General features: G+C 42.2%; 3 protein-coding genes across 4 annotated transcripts; 1 reads left to right on the top strand and 2 right to left on the bottom strand.

Annotated features, from left to right (window-relative positions):
• Window positions 1-1,093: 1,093 nt before the first annotated feature.
• On the bottom strand, window positions 1,094-4,787 carry cnih4 (cornichon family AMPA receptor auxiliary protein 4). Its single transcript, XM_062399831.1, has 5 exons — window positions 4,693-4,787; window positions 3,278-3,346; window positions 2,935-3,047; window positions 2,321-2,461; window positions 1,094-2,179 (listed from the first exon to the last, which is right to left on the bottom strand). Exons 1-5 carry the CDS (start codon window positions 4,759-4,761, stop codon window positions 2,152-2,154), a joined length of 420 nt encoding a protein of 139 aa, XP_062255815.1. The 5' UTR covers window positions 4,762-4,787; the 3' UTR covers window positions 1,094-2,151.
• Window positions 4,788-6,135: 1,348 nt separating this feature from the next.
• Window positions 6,136-13,089, top strand: gprc6a (G protein-coupled receptor, class C, group 6, member A). Its single transcript, XM_062398533.1, has 6 exons — window positions 6,136-6,388; window positions 7,148-7,442; window positions 8,030-8,833; window positions 9,383-9,595; window positions 9,852-9,975; window positions 11,427-13,089. The coding sequence occupies exons 1-6, from the start codon at window positions 6,186-6,188 to the stop codon at window positions 12,527-12,529; spliced, it is 2,742 nt and encodes a 913-aa protein (XP_062254517.1). The 5' UTR covers window positions 6,136-6,185; the 3' UTR covers window positions 12,530-13,089.
• A 4,422-nt stretch (window positions 13,090-17,511) lies between these two features.
• kpna5 (karyopherin alpha 5 (importin alpha 6)) lies at window positions 17,512-26,094 on the bottom strand. 2 transcript variants are annotated; one of them, XM_062399111.1, is made up of 14 exons: window positions 26,009-26,094; window positions 24,441-24,574; window positions 23,594-23,695; window positions 23,368-23,467; window positions 22,837-22,964; window positions 22,314-22,445; window positions 22,123-22,211; window positions 21,935-22,034; window positions 21,636-21,799; window positions 21,251-21,329; window positions 20,998-21,123; window positions 20,782-20,909; window positions 20,370-20,548; window positions 17,512-19,594 (listed from the first exon to the last, which is right to left on the bottom strand). In XM_062399111.1, the coding sequence occupies exons 2-14, from the start codon at window positions 24,567-24,569 to the stop codon at window positions 19,407-19,409; spliced, it is 1,644 nt and encodes a 547-aa protein (XP_062255095.1). In that variant the 5' UTR covers window positions 24,570-24,574; window positions 26,009-26,094; the 3' UTR covers window positions 17,512-19,406. The 2 variants fall into 2 exon arrangements, with proteins under 2 accessions (XP_062255095.1, XP_062255096.1); XM_062399112.1 differs by having other exon boundaries at window positions 22,837-22,931.
• Between the last annotated feature and the right edge of the window lie 1,308 nt (window positions 26,095-27,402).

Raw genomic sequence — 27,402 nt, 5'->3', positions numbered from 1 at the left:
TCGATGCTTATCTCCATAAATGAGAAACGTTGTTCCGCAACCTGAAACCTAAAGGGAATCCTGATTCGCCTCTTCTGCATCATCAATTGATTGTATCCGTTCGGTGTTATGATCCAGTGAAGTGTGGGAATGTTTTTTTTTACATTGGTTCAGACTCTGTGCAGGAGCTATTTATAGTTTCATTCTTAACAGATCATCTCAGTTACAGTATCATTCAGCAGCAGTATTATGTTGTTTTACATAATAAATAGAAACTGATTGTGAGTTATTTAAAAAAAAAATATTTTCCTTAATCTTTAATCTGATACTGTCAACAATTCTTCTGCTGCAACTCTTTTCTTATCTTCTGACACAACAATAGATAAACTGTGTTTATCATCTCTCCCCCTCCGCTACCATTATGGCAAAATCACTCAAATTACGCACACAAAGATGTGATATAAAATATACAGCAGATGTTATTTTAATTATGTTATTTTTAAACACTGTGTCCTGAAATATTTACAATCCCATTGAATCATCCTTTAATTAATAGCAGAGCAACATGTTCTCATACATATGTTCTTTGGTTGTACTGTGTCAGTGTAGTTTACGCTGCAAAAAGACACGAGTGTGACAGGATTTCATTATCACTGACAAAGCCTTCGTTCAGGATTATTGTATCTCTGGTGCAAGTTTATGAGGACGTCTGATATCAGATTATGAACAGTACTTTTTACATTAATGCTGGTAGTTAGTCTCCAATCACAATGAGGACTGTATTTCTGCTATCTGCAAGGCAAATTTATTATTTTTTAGAGCTGGAAACAGTGGTATGAAATATTTATCAGAAGATGTGTCATGTGGCAGCATTAGGGGCGGATGTGCCACTGTAGAGAGGGTTGTCCACTAACAGGTTCAGTGGTTCGATCCCTCGCATCTCTAGTCTGCATTCAAAAATGTCCTGAACCCCAGATTACACCTGAAGGTTGTAGCAGGTGATGAAAAAGCACAGAATAAATTGTGGGTGCATACACATGTGCGCGAGTGGACGAATGCTACTTACTACACCATAAAGGGCTGACATTAATATAATCAAACAACGACAAAAACAACTTGTCTTTCATGTTTATTTATGAAACAAATTACCCTCCCAAAAAGACATGAATGAGACATGAAGTTGTTGAAGTGCAGTTCTCCAGGATCCCTGCTCTGGTAGCTCACACTGCAGCCCCTCGTCGTTCAGAACAGTCACGACAGAGTGCACACGTCCATCCTCCGAGTCAAGAACTGAGACACCAGCTCACCCACGGACTGTCACATCTTCAGTATAAAAGTTGTTCAGTAAATACTGCATTGGTGCGTGACTGAAGCTGAATCCAAACTGCCACTCTCAGTTTAGAGAGCATCCAGCCGAGATGTGACATTTTTCAGATACAACACAAGAGGAGTGCCTGGTTAGTGTGATTGTCTTTCACTCTGCCCAGAGGTGTGTGTGTGAGTGGTTGTGTGTGTCGGTGGGGATAATAGTGTTGCGTTGGTGATCTGTGATGGAGTGTGATGCTGGAGGTCTTACAAAGGCTAAGAATAGGATCAGGCAGGGATCCACTGTTTGATCATCGCCCGTGTTGTCACAATAACAGAGTTTTCACAAATCCTTTGATCAGAACATTTTTGCAAGCTTCAAGTCCGTTGGGTTACAGTAAACTGGGAGAATGTTGGAACTGTGGGATTTTAGAGAGATGGAGGAGTAACAAAAGCATTGGATAAGACTGACGAGTACATACACAACACAAAGACAAATGCAGAGGCTACCCAATCTTTCAGAGTCCTCAAACCAATGTAATCAAAGTTTGACTTTCTGTTGAAATGATTCAGTGCTGCAGATAAAAGCTGAAGAAAATGAACTGATGAGCCAAGTCCCTGACAACAGAATTTTGTAATGATGACACTGATGTGCTAAATGGTTCAATATCAAGTTATTATCATGTCCAAGTGAACACACTGGGATTGTGACAACACAGACGACAGCATGAAGCTCAGTGCAACTGCAGATACTGTAAACTTTTTCTGGAACAGTTGATGCAGACAGTGGAGGATGTGAGGGGTAAAACAGAAAAACCTGACATTTGGAATTTGACGGCTTTGGAATCTGAGAGCTCGTCGAGTTCTTCAGTCGTTGATTAGAGCCAAGATCATGCTGCAAAAACAAGGGGGGAAAGTGTTAATACAAAACGGCCAGTGTGCAAACAGACTATTATCATACAGGCAGTGTGCTGCCTGCTGCAAGACGCCAGCCTGTCATTCTATGTCAGTGTGTCTGCGGTGCTGACGCTCCCACCTGTACAAATATATGAAGAAGCAGAGCAGGTGGTAACCCAGTTTGATCATGGCCTCCTTCATGTGGGACTTGAGCTGACCTCGGTTGTGGATCTCAGTTGGGTCAAACACGCCCATGTTTCCCAGCGGAACCTTCACATGCCTGCAGGGACGGGAGGAGTATTCACCAAGGAGCCTCACTGCACCATAAACCCTGCCCTCTTACCTACAGTAAACCAAATGTGTGTGATGCTCTTTTTCATCCTGAGATAGTTGTTTTACATTCTGAGACTTTTTACTCGGGGGCTGTCCGGAGAAACTCCGCAGAAAGTCTGGAGGCTCTCACGCCGACATGTACATTCACACACAAAGCCCCTCCAGAGAATGTCCCGAGCCCAGTGCATGTCCGGAAGCAGCTTTGGATCAAATAAACCTTCACGCTCTATCACATGTGTGTAGGAGAATCAAGCCCTGCTCAGAGTGTTCAATGGCTCATTTCAACCAGAGATAATGAATGAGTTCCTATGGTAAAAGCTACAGAACCATCTCATGACTGTCTCACACTGTACTCGTGTTTTTAATATTGCCCAAAGCTGCAGGAGAGTCTCTGTTATTACAGCACGAGTGGAAACAGACCTGTAAATGTTCCAGGCTGCTACAGGCAGGTTGAGGAGGAAGATGAACCAGTGCATGGACACCAACATCAGCATCGTGGAGAGACACTGGCTTACCATCTCTGGAATTACCCACTGGAGACACAACATAACAAACACACAAACATACATACAACAGGTACATCAGAAAAAATTATACTGCCAAATAGTAATATTCTCACTACAGTAGCTTTTTAAAAAAGTTGTGATAATAAGGCACAACAAAAGGCAGCATACATGTATAATTATAGATTTAATTGTGTGTGAGTGTGAGTGAGTGTGTGTCTGTATGTGTATCAGTAATGATCCAGACTACCATGACTTACTCTGTTCAGCTTGGAACAGCAGGCTCTAGCGTTGATGTAGTCACATTCTAGATCAGACAGGGTGATAATCTGAGCTTTCAGTCAAGGCCAAACACAATGTAGATTTTCATTCTGTTTCTATCGGCTCCGACCAACCGGACAAAACAAACGGATTTGAGACATCACAACAAATGACACAAGCAGGAATGGGCACAGGGGATGACCAACTTCTTCACGTGCTGCTGGTAACGGATTTTGATTGCGTGTGCGCACAACAGTTTGATGCGTGTTTCACAATATGCCTGAGAAAGTCTCTCTTCAGTAGTTGACACAAGAGAAGGATCCTCCTTCCATATGCTTCCAGAGTTTACAGTCTCCATGCAATTATTAAGATGCCCTAATCCCATTCTCAACTTTCACTTCCGTCTCGAGAAACACTGCTTTTGCATCGGGGGCTCTTCGCCAAAAGCATTTGATAAGGCCCAGTGCTGTCAATGATCAAAGTTCTGTAGTCAATAAAGGTGTGAAAGACGCACCCAACCTTTAAAGTAAGGTGGAGACCTTTCAAAGTTAAGGAAGAACCCAACGGTTCAAACGACAAGCAGCACTTCCTGTTAAACTCCCTTTAAACAGGAAGAAACCTCTGGACTCAGTGTGGGCGAACATCTGCCTCAACCGGTTTGGGAGAAGAGAGGTTTATAGAGGTTTGACGTTATTTATGAACACCAGTTATTATCATAATTATTTATTGTTAACAGTGATAACGATAAGCAGCGCTGGAGTCAAAGAAAGAGAGAGAAGAGCGTATGAGAGAGATAGAGAAGAAAAGCTACACAGAGGTAGATAGGGGAGACGGACAGAGAGAAAGAGACAGAGATATTAAGAGAGAGCGAGAAAGAGAGATACATAGAGACAAAGGTAGCAAGTGACAGAGAGAGAAATATTGAAAGAGATAGACAGATGGAGGGAGGGAGGGAGGGAGGGAGAGAGAGAGAGAGAGTTAGATAGATACTTAGATGGATATACATACAGACAGACTGATAGATAGATAGAGGGAGAGATAAATAGTTAGATAGATAGATAGATAGATAGATAGATAGATAGATAGATAGATAGATAGATAGATAGATAGATAGATAGACAGACATGGGGGGGTAGATAGACAGTGAAAGAGAGAGAGAGAGATAGATAGAGATAGTTACAGATAGTTGGAGATAGTTACACAGACAGAAAGGTTGGTGGATCTGTGTCTGTGCTGACTCACTGTCCTCCTGACCTGTAGGACCGTGTTGTTGTGACTACACCTCCACCACCAGGAAACACTACATCACTCCACACCGGGCTCACCGACCCCCGGTCCGCGGCTCCACATGTGCCCGCTGACATCAACCGACCCACTCCGCACACACCCAGCAGCGCACAGACAGGAAGGATACAAAGTAAACCGAGAGGAAAATCAGGGCACAGCAGTCAACGAGCGACAGAATGAACACTGCCGCCTCCATTTTCTTCTTCCGTCACTAACTCGCTGAGTCCGGAGGGCTCGATAATCTGAGTTCTTCCGGGCGGTGCTGCCCCCTGATGGACGGAGAGGAACGAAGTCACTGCTTAGACACCATTCACCGTATATAAAAAGTAAAATAGAACCACACCTCAGAAGTGTCATCTGCTATAATCTTTACTAACAAGTCGGTTCAGGTAGGAGAGCAGATGATGGGAAGATTGGGAATCAGTGAGCTGGTTCCAGGGGCAGGGGATAAAAGGCATACACACACCAACACTCAAGTGTGTGTTTTTAACCTGATGAAATCTGAGATTGTTATTCATAGATTACAGCTAATCCAAAACACAGCAGCCAGACTCCTCATCAAATCAGAAGAGAGCATGCTACTCGAATTTAGCTTCTCTTCATTAGATTGCAATATTTTAAAATTGAAGTGAAGATTTTATTGCTAACTGTTAAGGCTTACTCGTACCTAACTACATTTAGAAACTTTTGACATCATACGTGCCCGGTCGTAACCTGAGGTCCTCAGTGCCTACAGGACCAGAGGAGACTGGGCCTCTTCTGTCAGGGATCCCACTCTTTGGAAGAGTCTCATTTAGAAAGATGTATCTGATAAACTCCTTATTCTCTATTAAATTTCTACTAAAGACAAAGACAATACTTTAACAAAACAGAACAGCTGGAATAACTGGAACAGTGAGAACAGCCCAGTTAACAGAATGGAATGACAAGAGTGCGTATGTGTGTGTATGTTTGTGTGCGTGTGTGTTTTATATAGAGAGTGAATTCTGGTAATCTGAGACATTGGGTAATGTGGGACAACTAAACTCCATTATGTAAACTCCATTATGTCTACTTCCCTTTCTAACTAAAAAGTCGACGGGACTTTTACAATAAGTTAGCATGGATATAATGCGAATGAAGTCACATGACTTTATTAATGTCACAGAAAGGGTGTTGATGAAATTGATAGACAATGTCAATGACTATACAAAATATAAATTCTTCCAAGTACTCAATCTATTAACTGTTCATCTGCCTCAACAGTAATTGCAATGGTGGATTCATTTGCCTAGTTGAAGCTCCTCTAACGTGGGGCTTTAATCTTTTTCTCTGGTATATGATCATAAACTGATGCATTTCGTTTTTTACACAAGACAACATTTGAAGATGTGCTGTGGGCTGCGAAATGCGGAGGCACAAGAGCAGACATGAGGAAAGCTGCAGAACAATGCCTCCCTCTCTGTCAGTCATGGAGTGGGCAGGGCTGCAGGGGAGAATGTGAGAAGAGATAAGTGTGAATGAGGAAGCAAGAGAGAGTTTTTCTTTTAGCCTTGGGAAGATGCTTAAAAAGGAGAGTATCACTCTGCCAGAGGTGAAAAACCAGCGAGAGCTCAGACAGCGAACACAGAGGATAGTGATATGGCCTGGGTTGCTCTTGTAATCTACTTCCATATCACAGTTGTCCTTATTATTATGGATACAGGACATGCCACTTTACATTATACCAGGATGATGGAAGCTACTGCTGCAGGAGATATCGTCATCGCAGGACTCTTTCCCATTAATGAGGCTGTAGAAGAAAAAAATAACTCTTTCACACTACAACCACAGCCATGTATCAGGTGAGATCATCCCGATTAATCAAATCCATTATCCAACAATGTGTTTCTCAAACATGTTATCAGAGACTTGAAGTTGTGACAGCATATTTCCAAACGTGCCATAACATATAAATGTAACAATCATGAACTCAAAGTGATCCTCCAAATGTATTCAAAGTGTAAAAGTACTAAAGTTGTCAATGTGTATATTTAAATATTGATAATAATATTGATAGTGCTTAAATGTGAATTATTATCAGAAACAGCAACACAGTTACAATACACTGTACCAAACCTTGGGGTCAGGGTTAAATTAATATTTTTGTTAATTTACTATTTGCATAGTACTTGCGAGCTGTTGCTCTCATATAAATGTGGTGGAATAAAAATAAATTTTTCCCTCTGAAATGATGTGATAAAATAGAAAGAGAAACTATATTATGAGATGGTAATACTCAACTGAAGTACGGCAACAAATACATTTTAGGAAACATACAAAGATTTTCTCACTGATACTTCAAGATGTGATTTTAATTCACAGAGTCGAGTCAACTTTTCCTCCTTATTGTGTGGGTTAGACTCATTTGATGAAGAACACACCCAATTCAACCTTTGTCTCATATGTAGAGATTTCAAGTAAACAAAATAGATTTTTTGTATAAAAAAAATTATATTAGTCACACAGTTATTTGTTCTCTGTCTTCTTGTCCCTCACAGTCTCCATTCTATCACATACATCCTGCATTTATTATTGGAATAACAATTGTATTGTTTTCACAGGTTTAGCGAAAGAGGCCTGATTTTGGCTCTGGCTATGATCAATGCTATCGAGGTCATGAATACGTCCCCTCTGCTCAAGGCTATGAACCTCACTCTGGGGTACCTAATTGTGGACTCTTGCGCTGATCCCAGCACAGCTCTGAGGCACACAGGAGACTTAATGCAGCGGGACAACTGCTACACAGAGGGCAACACCTCTGCCTGTGGACAGCCGGTCATGGCTGTTATAGGTGCCTCTCACTCTGAAGTATCCATCGCCATCGCCAGGCAACTGACACTCCAGATGATTCCTCAAGTAAGCCGCTGACCGTCTGTGGCAACACTGACACACATAGAGGTGACTGTTATAGAAAGCAGCAGAACAGGTTTTCAGTGGCAGCTGATGAATATCAGCAGCCGTACCTTTCATGATAATGACCATTTGCAAAGGCCAGGACATATTCAAAGTGAGGAGCCACAGATAAAGCTGCATCCTCTGTTGACGGAGATCTTGAAAATATCCTCTATAAACCAGACCATATAACCTCAGTTCGGCCTCCACATCGACCTCCTCTTTCGTGGGCCCCATGTGTCCTCTGTAGGAGGCAGCCCCTGAATTGAGACATGTATGCATCTTAACCTGTTTGCTGGGAAAGTTACAGGTGAAGCAGTGTGTTACCAAACAAAACCATGACCAAACAAAAAAGTTTGAAACTTACATATAGGAACAGTCGCAAAGAGTTTATTAGAGGTTGTGAGTTGCAAACTCAAGATCTGAGTAGATACATATTACATTACATTACATTACATATCATATATCTGACGCATTTATCCAAAGTAACTTCATGCATTCAACCATGAAGTCACATCTTTAAAAATGATATCATCTGTTTTTTTCTCCAGATCAGCTATTCATCAACTGCTGTCATTCTGAGTGATAAGAGCCGCTTCCCTTCGTTTTTGAGGACTGTTCCTAATGATGAATTTCAGACAGCTGCCATGGTCAAACTGCTCCACATCCACGGCTGGAACTGGGTGGGAGTAGTTACCACAGATGGAGATTATGGCCGATCAGCTCTGGAAAGCTTCGTGTCCCAGGCCTCTGTAAAGGGGATATGTGTGGCTTTCAAATCGATTCTACCTCAGTCTGTGACCAGTCATGATGTCTACTCTGAAATCCGGGTCGCTGCCACAACCATCTTCATCAATCCCAAGGTGCAGGTCATTGTGTCTTTTGCCAAGTCAACTCACATGAGGTATATTTTCCAGGAGCTGAAGCATCAGACACTGAGAGCAGGACAGAGAATGGAGTCAATGAGAAGAGTTTGGGTGGCCAGTGACAGCTGGTCCTCCAGCAACTCTGTGGATGTAAACGCGACTCTGAGGGACATAGGACACGTTGTGGGCTTCACCTTCAAGAGTGGAGAAGTGTCATCAATTGAGGACTACCTGAGCCGGCTGGAGGCAGCTGGACCTGAATTTACAAGGAATAACCCCTTCATGAAGGAGTTCTATTTGCAGCTAAATGCCAGTAAAGGGTTTGAGGACACTAAGCTTATTTCAGAAGCTGTGCAACATCTCAGGCAACACACTCATGCCGCCACTATCCTTAGTGTTGAGATGGCTGTCAGTGCCACTTCTCAGGCGGTGGCTTCTGTCTGGAGGAGCAGAGACAGCAAATCACCAGGCACGATGCAACCCTGGGAGGTAATTACACACATATATGTGTGTGTGTTTGTGTGTGTGTGTGTGTGTTTGTGTGTGTGTGTGTGCTCTTGTGTTGCATTGCATTTACAGGGTCTACGTGGATTAGTTTTAGTCTTAGAATGAGGGTTTAGTTCTGTAGGCAGTCAACAGCCAAGGATTTATTTTTGGCTGTGGAGACAGATCCTTGCCACACTAAATATGATATCTAGATAAACTAACCAGAAATCCAGGGTTGAGACTATTTACCACCTGTTCCACCACTGAATTTTACTGAAGGCTGCATGCATGTATGCATTCAAGGTGTCCAGAAGGTGTATAAAAAAAACAAGGCTGTGGAGGTACCCAGAGGTCTCTGGCTCCGGTGCTCTTCACCAACTTGGCAAGAGGCCTGAGTTGAGCCAAAGTTCAACAAGTGAGCAGCAGAACCCACAGCCTAAGGGAAAGGAGTTGGACTCTGCACAGGGCTATTTATCATTGTCACATCAAGATAGTGTGGTTTAGACTTTTCCAAGGTACTGAGCTGATAATGAAATGTCTTCTATCCTGTAGCTGCTGAAACCTCTGTTATTCCAAGAGTTTGAATTTAGAGGAGAAAACTATAAGTTTGACAGCAGCGGTGACATCAACCTGGGCTACGACCTGACAATGTGGTGCTCAGATGGAGGAAATAATCATTTCACTGAGGTTGTGGCTGAATACCACCCATCCACCAACGACTTCACTTACACCAATGTGAGCACCCAGCACATCCAGGACCTTCAGGTAGGCCCTAATCCTGCTGCCCTTAGGAGCGTTACACACTAACAAACTAACGTGCAATACTGAAAAATGAGTTTACTGAAAACATGCAGACCGTTAAAGCTGAAAACAACATTTCAAATTCTACTTTTTGTATATTTGTATATACAAGAGTAGAATTAAGGAAAAATCTAATAGATTTGTTCCAAGAAATATAATAAAAAAATAAGAGAAGAATAATGAAATGAAGTGTTGAATGTAATCTCTCTGATTTCTGCAGCACATCATCTCCAAGTGCTCCAATAGCTGCGTCCCTGGAGAGTTCAAAAAAACTGCCGAAGGTCAACACACCTGTTGTTATGAGTGCATCAACTGTACCGCAAACTACTACTCGAATAAATCAGGTACATCACCCCTGCACACACATTGAATTCACTGGACACATTTACTTCATGTGCACAGTAAAGAAAAGCTGTCATTTAGGGATGTGTGTGCTTACAAGTACAGAAACCCAGATGTTATCACATCCAAGGAGCAACGAAGGGGGGGATATCAATAATAATAATAATTCACTTTATTATATATCACTTTTTAAAAGAGAGATTTAAAAAAGTGCTTCAATAGCAAAGCAGGAAAGGTAAATGAAAACGCATAACAATAAAAAAAAATGAACAAGTAGAATAAAATGTGCAATGAAAACTGAAAACAAACACAGTAAAAACCCAACATCACATGAAAGCAAGTCTATAACATTGGGTTTTAAGATGTGTAGTTTATCAGTAATTTATCAGTTTATCAATAATCTAGTTTTGCATTAGAATGTAACTGCATCTGCCTTCTTCTGCATTTGTCTTCAGAGTAAAAGCACATTCCCTGCTTCATTTCCATCAGATTTAATATCCTCAACATTAACCTTGTCAGAATCCGATATCATTGAGTCATGTTATGCAATTCCAAGGGGAAGCCTCAGATAAAAACTGGCCCTGCCCCTTTCTTTGAGCCCCATGAAGTCATGTGATCTCAGTAACATGATGTCCATGGTGATCTATAGTAAAAGTCCTGTTGACTAGATTTGTTTAGAACAGGAAATGAACAGACTGAAGCTTAGGTTTCCCACATTACCCAATGTCCCAGATTACCTGAATTCAGCCTTCTTGCAGACACACATTGCAGTATAAACAGAACATTAGTGTGTCCGGTTTCTGTATCCGTACTGGAGTGTATCCAGTACGTCCCTGGGTAAATTATCTTGTGTCAGCATCCTACTGCATGACAACAAAAGGTGTTGGTTTAGTCCCGTAGCCATAAGAGAGTGTAGTGACCTGCAGAGGAGAGACTTTCAGGATTGCTGGACTCAATTTAGAACCAGTTTCCTCTGGTTCTAAGGCAAGTGCCCTGAATAGACAAGTCTCTCCTCATAATCAGTTCTTCAATTAAGTGACCACAATGGAAAAGTTCTGTTCTTCATTTTTCAACATGCATACCAGTTCACAATAATATACTGAAAAAACAGGAATACTAAGAACCACAAAGTGTGAGCTGGTGTGACACTTGAATTTGTAGAAACTGAAGTTCCTTCCCAGTCACGCTTCATGTGACGACAATTATCTGCCAACAACTTGATAAAGATCTGAATGCCTGAGAACTTCCCGCTTTGCAGTAGAAGTGATGTAAACTGATAAACATCTTTTAAAATAAACTAAGCGCTTCTCACTTACCTGGTTATGCTCGTGCTTATGTTTACCCAGAGCCAAGTTATCTTAATCACCAGGATGGGTGTGGGATTGTGTTGAGTCAGATAGGATCTGTTATTGTTTTAATCCGTACCTGTGCTTGTAATCCTCCATCCCTGCAGATATGGATCAGTGTCTGAGCTGTAACATAAGCAGAGAGTGGTCGGCCGAGGGAAGCTCCAGCTGCACCCCCAAAGTCGTGCTCTTCTTCTCCTGGCAGGACAGATTTGCTGTGGCGCTCCTGACCTTTTCTGCCCTGGGCATCCTCCTGGCTTTGATGGTGTCAGCTCTGTTTTTACATCAGCGCGACACTCCTGTAGTGAAGGCTGCCGGAGGGCCACTGAGCCACGTCATCCTATTCTCTCTGGTCATCAGTTACATCAGCGCCGTGCTGTTTGTCGGTCGGCCCAACAGTTTGCAGTGTAAGGCTCGACAGGTGCTCTTCGGTCTCAGCTTCACTCTGTGCGTCTCCTGCATCCTGGTCAAGACCCTGCAGATCCTGCTGGCCTTCCAGTTCAACCCTGCAGTGCAGGGGGTTCTGCGGAGGCTCTTCAAGCCGTATGTCATTGCCAGCCTCTGTGTGGCCTTGCAGGTGATTGCTTGTATCAGCTGGCTAGTCATCAAGAGCCCATCTCATGAAATCGTCCTGCAACCAACCACTATACTGGAGAAGTGTAACGAGGGCTCATATGTGGCCTTCGGGGTGATGTTGGGCTACATAGCTTTCCTAGCGCTTGTGTGTCTCATCTGTGCCTTCAAAGGCCGCAAACTTCCACAGTTCTACAATGAGGCAAAGTTCATCACCTTCAGTATGCTGCTCTACCTTATCTCCTGGATGCTCTTTGTTCCAGTCTACGTTTCCACCTCAGGAGTTTACCTTTCGGCTGTGGAGATGGTGGTCATTCTCATGTCCAACTACGGCATCCTCAGCTGTCATTTCTTACCAAAGTGCTACGTTATCATTTTCAGGAAGGAACAAAACACCACGAGTGCTTTCAGAAACAATGTGTATCAATATTCCAGCAAAACCTCTGAATCTATCTCCATATCTGGGAGTTCAGTGTCAGAGAAACAGTCTATCGGTCGGGACTTCATCTGTGCTCTGCCCCCCTCTCTACCTGCAGCTGGTTCCCTCGAATATGGAGTAGTGACAATGGGAACGAGCAGCACAAGCTTACACAGAGGGCCAGCAACACAACACTTCCTCAGAAGAAGCAGCATATAACTGTCATTACTCAAAATGGGTTGTGAGGAGGGACGCAGCTATTTAACTTTTACATTTTTCCGGCCCGATAGAGAAACTGATACCTTGCCTTTGGGTATGGGCCAATAAACATTAAAGATGTTTTATTAATCCCCTGTATATGTAATTGTGGGAAAGACACTGGAGCATTTTTCATGTGTAATGCAACAACAGGCGTGGCTTGAACATTTCTTTGCTAACTTTGCAAAACAAAAGGTAGGGTGAAATCGGGGGAAATATTCCAATATCTGTTTTTCAAATCAGACCAACAAATTATACCTTTCCCTAATGCAGAATATATAATGGAGATATCATACTCAGAGGAGACATGGGACATATGGTGCTGAAAAAGAAAATTCTGCCGGAATTTAATCCTCTGGGAGAGGTCACTTTGTAATGGGACACTTGTATTAGGTCTTTGTCACTTTGCTTTATGCTTGTCAATATCAATATTACTTATTTTTAAGCATTATAAAAAAAAGGAAAATAAAATAAATGAGAAAATGTATATTATTTTAACATGTAAACATAATTTTCATAAAGATCCGTAGCCTAAATAAAGAAATTATAACATGTATTTAAAACGTTCTATTAAAGGTCTATCACTTTTTTTTCAAAATTCAATCAACAGCAAGTAACAATAACAGATTCTTTTCAGTTATTTATCATTCCACTTGGGCGAGTCAGGAAACAGACGGTCCTGGCAGATAAGAGACTCATCATCATCGATCACCCCATTGACTTCTCCACATGTTTGGTGGGACCAGTGGCTGCAGAACACAGGGCGGACTCTTTTTGGATCATCTCTGTTTTAAAGAGCTGACTGATTATGGTCTAGTTTGCTAACCAGACGATCAGTTTAAACAGACAGGGACAAACTGCTTTGACCATTAACTCAAGTCTGACAACTGCAGAAGTAACGCTACACCTCTGTAGTTTATCTTTTTTTTTTTAAATCCAGGAAGACCCTACATGCACATTTCACCTTTCAGAAAATTAAGTAACTGTCCTAGATTACCCAAAGCATGATAATCATGCTTTGGGCAATCTAGGACAGTAAATTATGAATCATGTTTGATAAAGTGGGTCCGCTAAATGTTTGAATGCATCACAAACATAATTTCATAACAATAAGGAACATTGCCTCATTTCTGACTGATTTATATCCTTAACATTAACCCTGGTCTGAAGTTTCATTCAGTACGAATTATGTAAATAAATAAGTCGAAGGTATCTAACTTATGACTGCCTCTGCTACAAGGTAATGATAAACTGGTGACTTGATCAATGTAGTGGTAGAATAAAACACCACTTCCGGCCATTCTCTGGAATTTTCAATCAAATTTACGAATCATTATTAAGATAATAAGCTTTAAATGGCCACTGAAATGGTCCTTTGCTGAAGTCCTGAGAAGATATAACCACAATGACCAGCATTAACTGTGTCTGTGGGATGGGTGAGAAACTCTCACAAAGGTGATTTCTTTGATGAGGCTGCGCGTTGTTTTCAGTAATGAGGAATAACTAACAACTGTCTAGACACATAGTCAAGACAAACACATCAACGTGTCCTGGGGCAAGATACTGAAATCAAATTTCCCCCGGTGGCTTTGCTGTCAGTGAGTGATTGGTTGATTGATAGAGAAGCGCTGTATATAGAAGCACCATCTGATTGTGTGTGTGATGGGCGTATGCGACTCGTAGTGTGAAATGTTGGACACCAAGACTATAAAAGCAAACTATTATTCAGCCATTAACATTGCATGAGTGCTTAACATTGTTGCATCACCTTTCAGTGTTGGCTCTGCCAAAAATATTTCAGATTTTTGGGATGTTATTTGTTAGATATGTGTCCAACGTTGGTGGGGCATTAATCTTTTCTAAGGAAAACACCTGAATAAAATGTAGTACTTATTTGATTGAGAACTTTTTACACTATTAAACAATCAAACAAGTATGAGCAATTCAAGATAAGCCAACCTGAAGGCAAGAAGCCGTTCTAGGTAACCAGATGTGAGGGTGACAGCTCGGCAGGACTCTCTGCAGCCAAACAGGTTCCTCCACATCGTGTGAATATGAGTAAGCTGCTTGACTGAGAGGGCCTGAAAAGCTAAAGTTCTTAAGACCACACTTAAAATGTCTCATAGATCGAGTGGTAGGACTTTCACACATACAACAGACTGCACAAGAAGCTGCTCAAAGTCTGCATTTGGACACATACACACTTGTCTTGTTGGGTACCTCAGCGCACAATAAAAGTGAGTTTGTAAGCAAAATGCAAAATCACGAGTTCATACAATTTAACTTGAAGAAAATGAATCAACTAAAACAAGAACAGCTGGAGGAAAAAAGGTGAAATCAAATACTTCAATTGACTTTGGATTCCATGTTTCAGGCTCGAGAGAAACTGGATTGAATGCTGTGTGATCCAGTCATTTGAGCGTGTTTGATGGGAGCCCACATTAAAAGGGGGGGCTGTGGATGAGCGGTAGAACAGTCTTCCTCCAACCAGAAGGTCGTGGTTTGAATCCCAGCCCGTGCCAAGTGTCCTTGGGCAAGATGCTGAGCCCAGAATGGCCCCTCATAGATGTTGAATGCAATAATTGGCAATCCCTTTGGATAAAAGTTAATTGACATGATATGTTATTAAAGGACAGAAGTGCAGGATTTCATTCTATTGATGTTATGCCAGTTCATAGAGGCTTTGTATGGACAGGTGTTCTGGACGTACAGTCCCCTAACAGAGGCAGAAAGCCCAGCTCTGTTATTTACACAGACCAGATTATTATCATGGCTGTGTCTGAGTTTTATGTCAAACTGCTGTAAAACCACAGAGTGACTTCGTCCTCTCGTTATCCGTTTCATCTGTGTGTACGTTTGTGAAGATTATTTAATCCGCCACCATAATTATGTGATGCTGGCAGAGACAAAACAAAGACACAATTTAATTAACTGCTACAGAAAATCAAAAGGACACCGAAAGTATTGCACAACATGACGTGATCAGTCCCGATGGGAAGTAAAAGCCTTCAGGTGCTGCTCGTCATCAGGTTTCACAGTAAAAAAAATCCCCTGCTCCGAACTCATCCCTCTTGTTGTGCAACATCAAATAAGACGATAAGAAAAAAAAAATAACATGGAAAACGTGACAACTCATCATCAGATTGCACAGCTAGCTTCTTCTCAACATCCTTGTTCTTGAAGTGATGGTAAATGGCCTGTATTTATTCTGGTCTTGTGGGCAAACTGGTTATTGTGTAAGCCTAAATGAGAATGGTACTTTGATATCCTGGAAAACCAAAAAGCCGCCAACTGTTGCCCTCTCAACTTGCGAGGCAGAGGATATAGCTTTAGCTGCAACAGAACAAGAGTGTATGTACCTAGTACAACTACTAGAAGTCATTGATGCATGTCAATACACACCATCTAAGGTTTACAAGGATAAATAGCACAATAGCACTGGCGAGATGCGAGCATGTCGACATAAAATATAATTTTGTAAGGGCAACTGTGAAGAACTTTAATATAAACTTGGAATATTGTCGAACAGATCAGACAGTGGCAGACGTGATGACAAAACCTGGAGTAAGGTTTAAGTTGTTAGGTTGAAAATGTTATGTTTGGAAGTCAGGCAGGGTATGTAAAATATGCATGAGCCTAATGTTGTTTGTTTAGGAGAGAACAATGTGAGAGCAGGTGGGCGAGTTCACTTATGTATGTCAAATAGGCTCTCAATTGTAAATACTTAGCTTCAGTTTATGTGGAAGCAGCTGATGTGTGATGACTAATGACAGCCAATAAAGTTTCCTGGTCTAGCAATGGGTGTGCACTTCAGCATGCGGAGTGAAGAAGACGGGAGTCAAACCGTTGACCTTCTGCTCTACCCCTGTGTTTTTGAGAAACGGGAAAGTGAGGTTGCGATAACTGGACAACTGAAAGACACAGGATCCCCGGAGAGCATTGTTTAGCGGCTGCGGCTGTTTAGCGGAAAGTACCAGCCAAGGTGATCAACAGAAACTGGAAACTCTTGCGCAGCTGTGAGGAATGTTACCTGCTCTGAGGAAAAAGCGTCACATTGTAATAAGATATGATTGAGCTGACATTCCACAGGCTTGTCATCCATTCTATCCCACACTTAAGAATATAGTGACGTTTAAGGATTAACAGCCTGATGGGTATGTCATTGTTTCATTTGACACATGTCGTGAGGAGCTCAAACATCCTAAAAATACTTCAACAACTTCCGTGGTTAAAGTATTAGTTATTAGCCATTTGTACTTTTTTATATACATCCTCAGGCTCATGATTATATTAAGACATTGAACATCCACTCCCCCATAAGTTAATACGTACGTTTGGTTTTCCTCTTAAAATCCTAAATCGGATATAATTCTTGTAACTTGGGCACTGACTGACCAGTATTGTGGGTTTTCTCACCTGGGGAAGACAGATGTGTTTTACTCACCATTAGGCCTCTGATTGGTGTAAGTGTAGCTACATTAGCACTATTGAGTTTGCTGTGTGGTGGATTTGGGAGTGGACCAGTTGTAGAGTGCCTATAGCCTCAGCCTGGCGACATTACAGGTGCTAGTGTCATCGGTTTTGTAGTCGAGTGTTTCTCGCCCATCTGCTACAATGCTACTCTTAAGGAGCTACACCGAGTCCATTGTGCTCTCCACTTGCAACCCTTGCCTGCTCCCCCTCTGCCCAGAGTGTGGTAATAACAGATGCCCATCAACAAGCACTGGCAGTTCATGCTTTATCTATACTTTTGGGTTTTCTAATAAATCTGGAATCTGGAAAAAAGCTATCTATAGCTGTCAAATAAAATAAACGTAGGAGTAAAAAACATGTCCCTCTGAATGGTGGGAGAGTAGACATACTCAACAGCAGTCAGCTCTATTCACCAGTTAAAACAAGAGCATGAGAATTCAAATACAAACAAGAACTTTGATGCAAGTGTGTAAGGTTTGCAGCCAACAGATCAGTTTATTAATTCTTGTTACACAATGAAAGCGTGCGTCACCCCACAGGCATCACTAGAGACAGCCGGTACCAGGTTCACTGTCCCACCTCCGTCATCCAGTCGGTGTTAGGAAGCACAGACTGTGGCTGCATACAGCAGCTTACTCCTGGACACGAGCTGCTGGAGTTCTAACACATTTCTACTGAGAGCCACAACGACACTGCAAGTTCAGGGGAAAACAAGGACACAAAAAACGAAAGAAAAAGAAAAAAAAAAAATTATGCAATTATATAAACCAGAAATATTAGAAAACTATACACAATTCAATGTGCTTGATGTAATTTCTGCATTACAAACATTTTCTTTTTCACATAAATATAGATTCATTTCAGGTTTGGTTCTCCACCAATTAATGTTTTTGTACTTAAATGCGCGTGATTAAAAAAAAAAAAAACAGTCAAATCATAGTTCAGGGGTGGAGCCAAAAGTAGGAACAAAAACACTGCGCTTCCATCTTTAGACTAACCATGAGACGAGAACACGGAAAAATAAATGGTTTAGGTACAACAGCTCAAAAGAAAGAAAAACAAAACCCTCAAAACTAAAAAACTGTCTGGGGTACTGAAAAAGAAAAGTGGTGATTCAGGATGAGTGGTGTGTGAACACAGTGACTGAAAATACTAGTAATGTATTATAAGACAGAAAACTTAATCTCTCATCACACCTTCCTGTTGCCACTTAAATACTTTTACACTTTCTTACATGTATATATAATATACAAAACCTCCAAAATCAGTTGACGAATCCCATCACAAGAAGGAAATGATTGCAGCCAGAAAGAAATCAAGATAAACCATGAGGCTTGTTCAGAGAGACAAACAGAAAACAGATCTCATTTAACTCACAGGGCTGTTGCACAGACTGCACTGTGTAACTGACAGGACCCGGCCTGCTCTCACACTGCTTTCTGAAATAAAGACCACTCCAAAAAAAGCAGCAAAAACAAAGCAGTCGCAGCCGACACTGTCACAGTCTCACTCGGGCCAGTAGGGCTGTGACCTGATCCAGGAAGCCGTTGTCTTCAGAAGACACTCAGGGGCTCCCTCACTGCTCTCAGAAGACGAATAAATAAAAATACCTCGAGTCTCCAGGTGTTTTCAGGGGAGAGGACAAAGAACCCAGAGAGCACATGCAGCCGCTTCAGTCTTACAGAAGTATGGAAAGACCAGGATGTACAGTAATACTGTATTTACGTCCAATGCCTGCCCACAGCCTGCTGACATGTCAGCCACTACACACTGAATCTTTCAAGATTGGATTTAAGCCATAACCAAAAATAAAAAATAAACAATCTGATGCGTAATGTTTTTTGTATCTGTTCATTTAGGGCTTTTCTTCCCCCCACTTCTTTAATTTTATTTCTCTCTGAAGACTAAAGAGGTAGTTTCACATTCAAAAAGGGATATGGATGCTGATTTGGAGACAGTAGATTCTAATTGAAACATAAATATTAACTTCATTTAGAATGATAAAGAAAATATCACAGGAAGTCAAAGGAATATCATATTGTAGCGCTAAAACAGAGTATTCTTCTTAAAGTGAATTGGCTTTCCATGGCATAGGCCCTCTCATCAAGGGAGAGGAAACCAGCAGAGCTGACACCTCCATTCAGGCTCCCACAGTCCCAAACGGAATCAAGGACCCAAATGAGCTGTCACTTTCTATCTCCTTATCCACAGATCTCTGCGTCTCTACAGAGTATGCATTGTTTTGAAGCCATAGAATTGGCCATGTGGGGAGGAGCTGGTGGAGCTGGCCCAGCAGAGATGAGATCCCAGGAGAGTCTGCAGGCCAGCAGGCCGAGGCTCAGAGACCAGGGGGAAGGAGGTCGGGTTAAAGCTGGAAACCCTCCATGGGCCCCTCCTGTTGCTGGAAGACAAACTGGCCTTGACTCTGGTCCACCTGTGGAGCCAGGCTGGCATCCTCCTCCTCTACGCCAAAGTAGTGCTCAATCAGGTCAAAGGCCTTCTGGTAGATCTCCTGATTCTCGTGGCTCTGCAGGAACTCGATCTTGTCTAGGCCTGCAGAGGTGCAACAACACATACACAGATTTAAGAGTTTAAGTTTTAAAAGGTGTTTTCTTCAGGAAACATTCCGAATCTGTGTTTACAAAAAGCAGGATTAAAAGGCAGATAAAAAAAAAACATGCAAATCTGCTATATGACAGAATCCTTCTAATGGTAAATGGAGGCGTGGATTTGAAGTTGATAGTTTGAGTGACACAGAAGACACCATAGAGCTGTGTGTAGATTCCTCAGCTGTCACTTTAGAGGGCAATCTTTAAAGTAAGCTCACTTAAATACTATTTCAGCTGCTGCCTTCATGAAAGGTATGTGGTCAAGCTGATCAATAAAAGCCTGATGAGACATTGTCAGAAAAAAAAGACACTTAAGCCTACAGAGATGGGTGGAGTGTCTGAACCAGACGGGGACACTGAGGAGACTCATGTTCCCAAACAAGGGGACACCGCCGTTGTCTTGGTTTAAAATATCTCACATGGAGCAAACCACAGTGCTATGCAGCAAAGAGCCGGTCAGGTTGCATTTCTCTGTCTGAACCAGTTCAATCCCGAGAGAAAACGACCCGAACCCAACGGTAGGTTTTTCAGTTTTTACGAACCCAACTCGAGGCTTATAGTTGATATAAGCTGCCCTGAGTTTGTGTTACCCTGTCTGTGACACGCATGGTTACTGCTCGTTTCTCCCTGATTGGTGGTTAGCTCAGTCAATGTGTCAAAACCTGACCATTTTGTACATTTCAGGGATGTGACACGTGTGATGTGCTGGAGAGTTGTACCATAAGCCTCCTCAATGAGAGCACAATAAGGGTTGATGCCTGTTCCGTTCTGTTTGGCCTCCTGTTCTCCCAGTCGGAGGATGTTCTCAAGACCGTTGAGAGACACCTGCACGATCTTGGAATCCATCACAGTCAGCAGGTCACACATGGGTTTAATGGCATTCAGAGACACCAGATACCTGTTAACACAAGGACAAATGTTATAAGTTTAAGTACTCTGTTTCTGCAGATATTATATATTTTATTTATTATCATTTTTATAAGACTTCCAAACTGTAACAATGTGTCTTTTTGATTTGAAATCATTAGCAACTGACAGAAAAGCTAAAGCAGACAATCAAATCTTGAATTGTCTGTGCACTGGTCTTGTTCAGAGTCAGAGAGAAGCCGTGAATTGGTCCCGTAAACACACCGTATCTGTGCAGGAGTGCCCCCGGAGGTGGCGTTAGTAATGGCCCACGCTGCCTCCTTCCTTGTGCGGAACTCGGCCTTCTGAAGAATCTCGATGAGTACCGGGAAGATGTTGGCATCAATCACGTTCTACAAGGAAGAATTATATTGTCAGCTGCACTTATTGGCCACCTTTCTTCAGACATGAAACACTAAACCCAAGTAGGGCGGCACTTACCTGAATCTGAGCCCTGTTTCCTGCTGTGATGTTAGACACAGTCCAGCACGCCTCCTTCTTGATGGACTCCTTGGGACTGCTGAGGAGGTGCAGTAAACACGGCAGTGCTGAACAGTTCAAGATTACCTGAGTAAACAAACATGGAAACAGACAGCAGATTGTAATTTTTCTATCATTAATATCATAATACTGTGTTTGATCACTGGTAAAAGAGCCAGTAAAGAAATAAAGTGGGGGAATCAGGAGCTTGTACCTGAGTCTGGATGTCATCTCCTGTAACAATGTTGCCCACAGCACGTAAAGCAGGAGAAACCACCTTATAGTCGCTGTGCCTACAAAACAGTGTTGAGATTGTGAATGACGTTTTAAAATGTGACATTTTCTATCCTAAAACATGGAAAAACTGTATTATTTTGTGAATTCCTGTGAGAATTCTAAATATATAGAGATGAGAGAGGAGAGACAGGGATAATTGAGACTGGACAGACTCTTTCATGTTTATTCGTCTGACTGGCAGTTCAAAAACACGTCTTTTCCGAGGCGACGACGGTTAAATGAAGCAATGTGAAACAACAACATCACAACGTTCCAGCCCAAACATAAAACCGGGGCTGGATGTACAACTGTCATTTTCTTACATGAGCAGCTCCACCAGTCTGCGGCACACCCCGGAGTCTATGACCGTCTGGATCTTCTCATTGGGGCCGTCGGAAAGGTAGGACAGAGCCCAGCAAGCGTCAGCCAGCACATCTGGATCACTGCTGAACAGAAGCCTGGACAACACACTGAGAGAAGGAGACACCTGACACACGCGAGAGACAAGGACAACAGAGACATATGGACAGTTTAATAACACCGCTGGATGGTCAAGTGTTAACGCTGAAAGCAGAAATACTGAGGTACAGTATTCCAATTTATTCCTGATAAGAGGACTCACCTTGGCAAAGTCCGGTGGAGGGTTCTTCCCCCGGCAAAGGTTGGACAGAGCCCACACTGCATTGCGGGTTGTTGTGAGACGGTTGGATTTGGCAAGTAGCCTGGACACAACAAAACAGGATCCAATTGTTATATAACGTTGAAATGTAATGATTGACACATCCAATGAGAGAGAGGAAGGACACTCACTGCTGCAGAGACGGCAGGATCCCACAGTTCAGCACATAGTCTCTGCACTCAGCATTATCTCCTGCTATGTTCCCCAGTGCCCATACGGCCTGAAACAAAACACACAGTCAGCATCGTTCAACAGACAATATTCACTTTTGAAACAATATTGTCCGATGTCTATAATAACACATTCTCTTCTAGCCTCTCACCTGTTCCTGGACATCCTCATACTCAGAGTTGAGCAGCTCAATGAAAATAGGAACAGCTCCGGTTTCAATCACCACCTTGGTGTGAAGGAAGGTACCTGAGGCAATGTTGGTCAGTGCCCAGGCTGCCTCAAACTGTTAGAAAACAAACACACACACACATCACTTCAGTCAGTCTGAAATAACCCCACAGGCAATCATTTACACCATGATTAAATAGAAAGGGCTAAAAAAACAACAACATAATATTAAGTATTACTCTTTACCATGCTGAAGTATTATTTCAAAGAAAATTAATACCAGAAAATGCACTATTATTTTTATAGCACTAAATCACAACATTACATATTCAAGGCACTTTATATAGAAGCTTGTCTAGTTAATATTTCACTGGTATAAATGATCCATATCTCAGAGCCAAAACTCTAATTCTGGACACTGCTCACATTGCATCTAGTCCAAAACCATAGCTCTCATGTGTAACCTGAATTGTTTCAGCATCAGAGGCTGTGTGCGGCGCTCTCACCTGCAGTGTGCAGTTTTCACTCCTCTTCAGGAATTCCACAAAGCGATTCACAACACCAGGAGTGGAAATGACCTCATCTATGGGTGGGTTAGGCTCTGTGCAGGAGAACAGATCAGAACTCATCCCTTCTTCAATGTGACCGATCAAAAGAATGAAAGTGGTTTAAATCAACACATATGCATGAAGACATTAGAAGCCAGTTCACATGCACTTCTGCATGCGTGTGCATTCAAGTCGTAACATGACACCATCAGTGCGGTTAAGTTCTTCCACTTGCTCACTGGTGACACAGGTGCACACCCAAAATGTATCTATCTATTCAGCAAAAAATATCAGGATTTGAATTTGTATGTTTTTACTCAAATTGTAATACTTGTGTGTTTGTTCCTTACAGTTGATACTATATTGTCTAATCTCTTTTGTTTTCATCAGTGAAAGAGTGGAACAACAAGTAGACACTAATAACGCTGTGAGAGATTATGACTTAAACTACAGGTCAAATTATTTACTGCATAGAAATACGGGACAAACCTTTTGAGAGTAATTTTCTGAATTTCTGAGTAGCAATGAGCTGCTGGTCTGGGTCTTCAGAAAAGATCATCTGAATCATGTCTGGAGTTATTATCCCATCCTGCGAAAAAGGTTCATATTCAAAATCATACCCGTGTTCAAATCACTGGTAGCCAGGCAGCGCTATAGATACAAATATAAACCAGACAAGTTGAAAGATAGAACTCAACAGCAAACACACACTTACACCGGCAACAGGTACTGTGGAGCTGATGTCTGGATCCTGAATTGGACATTCCAGCATCGATTCTTCTCCTGTAGGTACAGATACATTTCTCCTCTTGAAAAGCTGTGGGAAGAGTCAAAGTCACATGATTAACCTGCTGGTAGGGGGATAGTAGCCTAGTCATAGATCCCAGTTATTAAGCAAGGACTGCAGGTGTTAGATTTAAGCCATTTTTGGAGACTCTATCGGAACAACCCGTTTGAATGTGTCATTTTCGAGAACAACGATTTTTAAACTGGGGGTATTAAGCTGGAGTGGGACTTTTTAAAAACTGCTCTTGATGTAAATATTAAGTGTTTAAAAATGAAGGGCCCATTCTAGGGTAAAGAAAACAACAATTCTCACAATTTAGAGGATTGCCCACGAGTGAAAACATCACTAGGATTATTTTATATTCAATTCTCCCAATAGATCTCTTTCACCAAAATCTTACACACTCAACCTTTAAAACTCATTTATAGCTGTTAATAGGAAGAGAGAGAAACAGAATGTAAATAGGGATTTTTCCTCTTGCTGTGAACTCCTCCAGTTTTAAAGGCTGGACGTCAGTTGTGGTTTCAGTTAGGTTGCTCGCACACACAAACAAGCCCATCGCACACATTACATGTCTCGCGAGAGGCAGGACACAATCGGTAGATAAGCGTAGTCTTTAAAATGTTATGGTTATGAAACCGCTGTTATGGTAAAAGAGGTTAATCCCGACATCCCCATTTGACACTGTTGCATACACAAGATCCAAACGTGCACTTGTAGATGCCCACAGAGCCTTAACCTAGAAAGGTTTTCAATGAAGTGCTTCAAGGTTTACCTGCTCCTCTCTTTTCTGCTTGCGCAGCTGGACACCTTCCTCCTCTCTTCTTCGACGCATCTCCTGAGGATTCAAGGCTTTGTTCTTGTAGCTCTTCATCCTGAAGCCGTCTTTCCCTTCAGTCGCCATGGTGTCTGAGGAGTAAGGGTGGACAAGCAGTTAGCATCTCGATGCAATTCACTCAGGAAGTGTTGAGGATGTAAGACAATCGTCTCCAACATCTTGGGAGGTATCGAAAATTACATTGTGGGTCAATGTGCAGATTTCTTGGGACTTAAGTATTGTCGCATTCATTTGGTACAAATACAGAAAAACTTCTAGAGGCAGGTTGTTCCAGATACTAGGTTCATTTCAGTTGTTTGGGGGGGCTCTGCCACATCACTACAAAATGCAAGGAAAATAGATCCAATACAAATAGCAATATACATATCAGAGGTTACAGTGTGGTTTCTGAAATATCTGATGGCTGGGGTGTGTTGATGAGACTATGGCGAGAACTGGAGAAGAAAAACACTAAATGCACATGGCAAGGTGCATGGTTTGTTGTTACAGTTGTCCAAACTAGACATCTTTTGTGCTTTTTATGACAACTGACGGCTACAACATGTTCTCTCTCATTGGAAACGGAGGGTGAGGTGAGGAGTATTCAGCTGCAACATGTATCCTGAACATTACACATTGTGGGATGGTACACTGATAAAGATCAATACAAGAGCCATTTGTATGATGTATGTATACAATTAGACGCACTCCCCCCCCCCCCAGGTCTGATACACGTTTGTGACGCATTTACCGTAAAACAATAAGAAAACATACTGTCTAGTATACCAACACATATATCAGGTAAAGTCAAACTACGAGCTGAGATGGTCCAACCAGACTGAAGGTGATCGATTACTAGGATGGACCTGACTGGTGGTGCAGTTTGTATTTCTTATCGATGGGGTTGTCCTCCCCCTCATTATGCTGATCGTGCTCAGGTACCACATTCCAGTTTCCACACAATGATGACTTTAAGATTCAGGGCTGACTCCCAGCCATCGCACATAGGCAACTGGACCTCAGCACTGTGTGGTTTAACACCATTAGTTGTGCAGGAGTTGGCCAATACATGTGCGCTCAGGTTCAAGGGTGTCTTAGTCCATCTTAGTGGCCGGAAGACAGATCCGGGTCGAACACAGTGACGGAGAATGACATGTCAGGGTTTTCTCCGGTGTAGGCCGAGTGAAGCGGCGTTAACCAGCCCGCAGAAGGAGGTCATGTTCACTACCCTCCAACAACCAGCTCGCCGGACATGCTCACGATCGATACTGACACGTACTGTCCCCTCAGACCGGTGGTGATCGCCGTCCGGTAGCACTTCAATTAACTGACACCGCTGCGGGCAACTTCGCTGCATGTGTTTGGACAGTTCCCGGTCAGTTACTGAACTAGCTACACGGCTAGCTCGTCAGTTGGTGCTGCGTTTTATCCACATCTCGGCGGGGATGAGATCCCCTGACAGCCACGTCAGCCTCCACGGCCCATCACCACAACACTGAGTCTTACCCACGGCGGATAGAATGTACCTGTGAACGCGTGCAGCTGCTCGATCACTTCAACCTCCTCTGCTCTCCCTCCGCGTCCAGGAGCAAAATGGCGTCCCGCTAAAAACTCTCCCAGCAAACCCCTCGCGACAACAACAGCCGACGTCACTTCCGCCAGCTGCGTGAGGTCAGTCTGGGTGACTTCGTTGATTTTAGCAAAGTGTTTCTCGCGCAAATGTCTTTTAATAGAGATTGTGCCTGACCACCGTCCGATTCAATTATTTAAATTAAACAATAACAGAGCGAGAATTCCACACAATAATCTAATACAAATTAACACAACCTCTGAAACAACGCAGGAAACTAGACTTTTAAATGTGGTCTTTTACACATAAGTTCACTGTCATCAAGGCTATTTTAGTTAATGAACTAGTCTCAGATTACAACATAGATTTGGACATGGCTGCATCCTGATGAATATGTCAGTCTAAATGAATCTACTCCCCCCAGTCATATAAATGCACACGTTCCCGGAGAATTCGGGCGAGGAGGTGGAGTTGCTGCTACTTTTTATCTCCAGTCTATCAATTAATCCTAAACCTAAACTCAGCTACAACTCATTTGAATGTCTTGTCCTTAGTCTTCCACGCCAATCCAGGAAACACCAACAGCCAATCATATTTGCTGTAGTTTACCGAGCTCCTGGGGCTTATACTGAATTTTTAGGGGAATTCCCTGAGATTTTACCAAACTTAGTCCTAAAGACCGATACAATTATTATTGTTGATGACTTTAACATTCATGTTGACAATAATAAAGATAGCATTAGCGTATCATTTATTTTGATACTAGACTCAATTGGTTTCAGTTAGTGTGTACGACCAACCTACTCATTGTTGTAACCACACACTTGACCTTGTATTACCGTACAGTGTCGGAATTGAACATTCAAAGGTACCGCCGCGCTATCCAATTCTATCAGAATATAATTTAATAACCCTTGATTTTTCATTATCTGGATATATGCCACTTATAAAAAACTAATTTTCTAGATGTCCACCTGATAGTGCTTTAGCTAAATTTGAGAAAATAATTCTGATAACATTTAAACCCATATTATCTATGTTCTAAAATGGTAAGCGATTAGTCAAAAATGCATAGAGGTATTGATGTCTGATCTATGGCTTCCATAGTACAGCTTTCATAGTACTGCCATACAAACCAGTAGCCAGTCAGATTCACCTTGAGCCTCAGCCAGGAGTCCCTGTGACTTATCGGCCACAGATCCAGGGCCGCAGCTGTGGCCACATCATCATGGATTACAGTTTGTGGATCGCGTATCAGAGGTCGCAATGGTGGATCCAATATGGATGATTCTACAGCGTGCGGGCTGATCGTAATAATATTGGCGGCTCCTTTATTGGGTTGGCAACAAA

This window comes from Platichthys flesus, chromosome 11 (genome assembly GCF_949316205.1).
Source record: "Platichthys flesus chromosome 11, fPlaFle2.1, whole genome shotgun sequence".
NCBI lineage: Eukaryota > Metazoa > Chordata > Actinopteri > Pleuronectiformes > Pleuronectidae > Platichthys > Platichthys flesus.
Note: the sequence above shows the minus strand (reverse complement) of the source record. Positions and strands in the feature narration are given on the sequence as shown.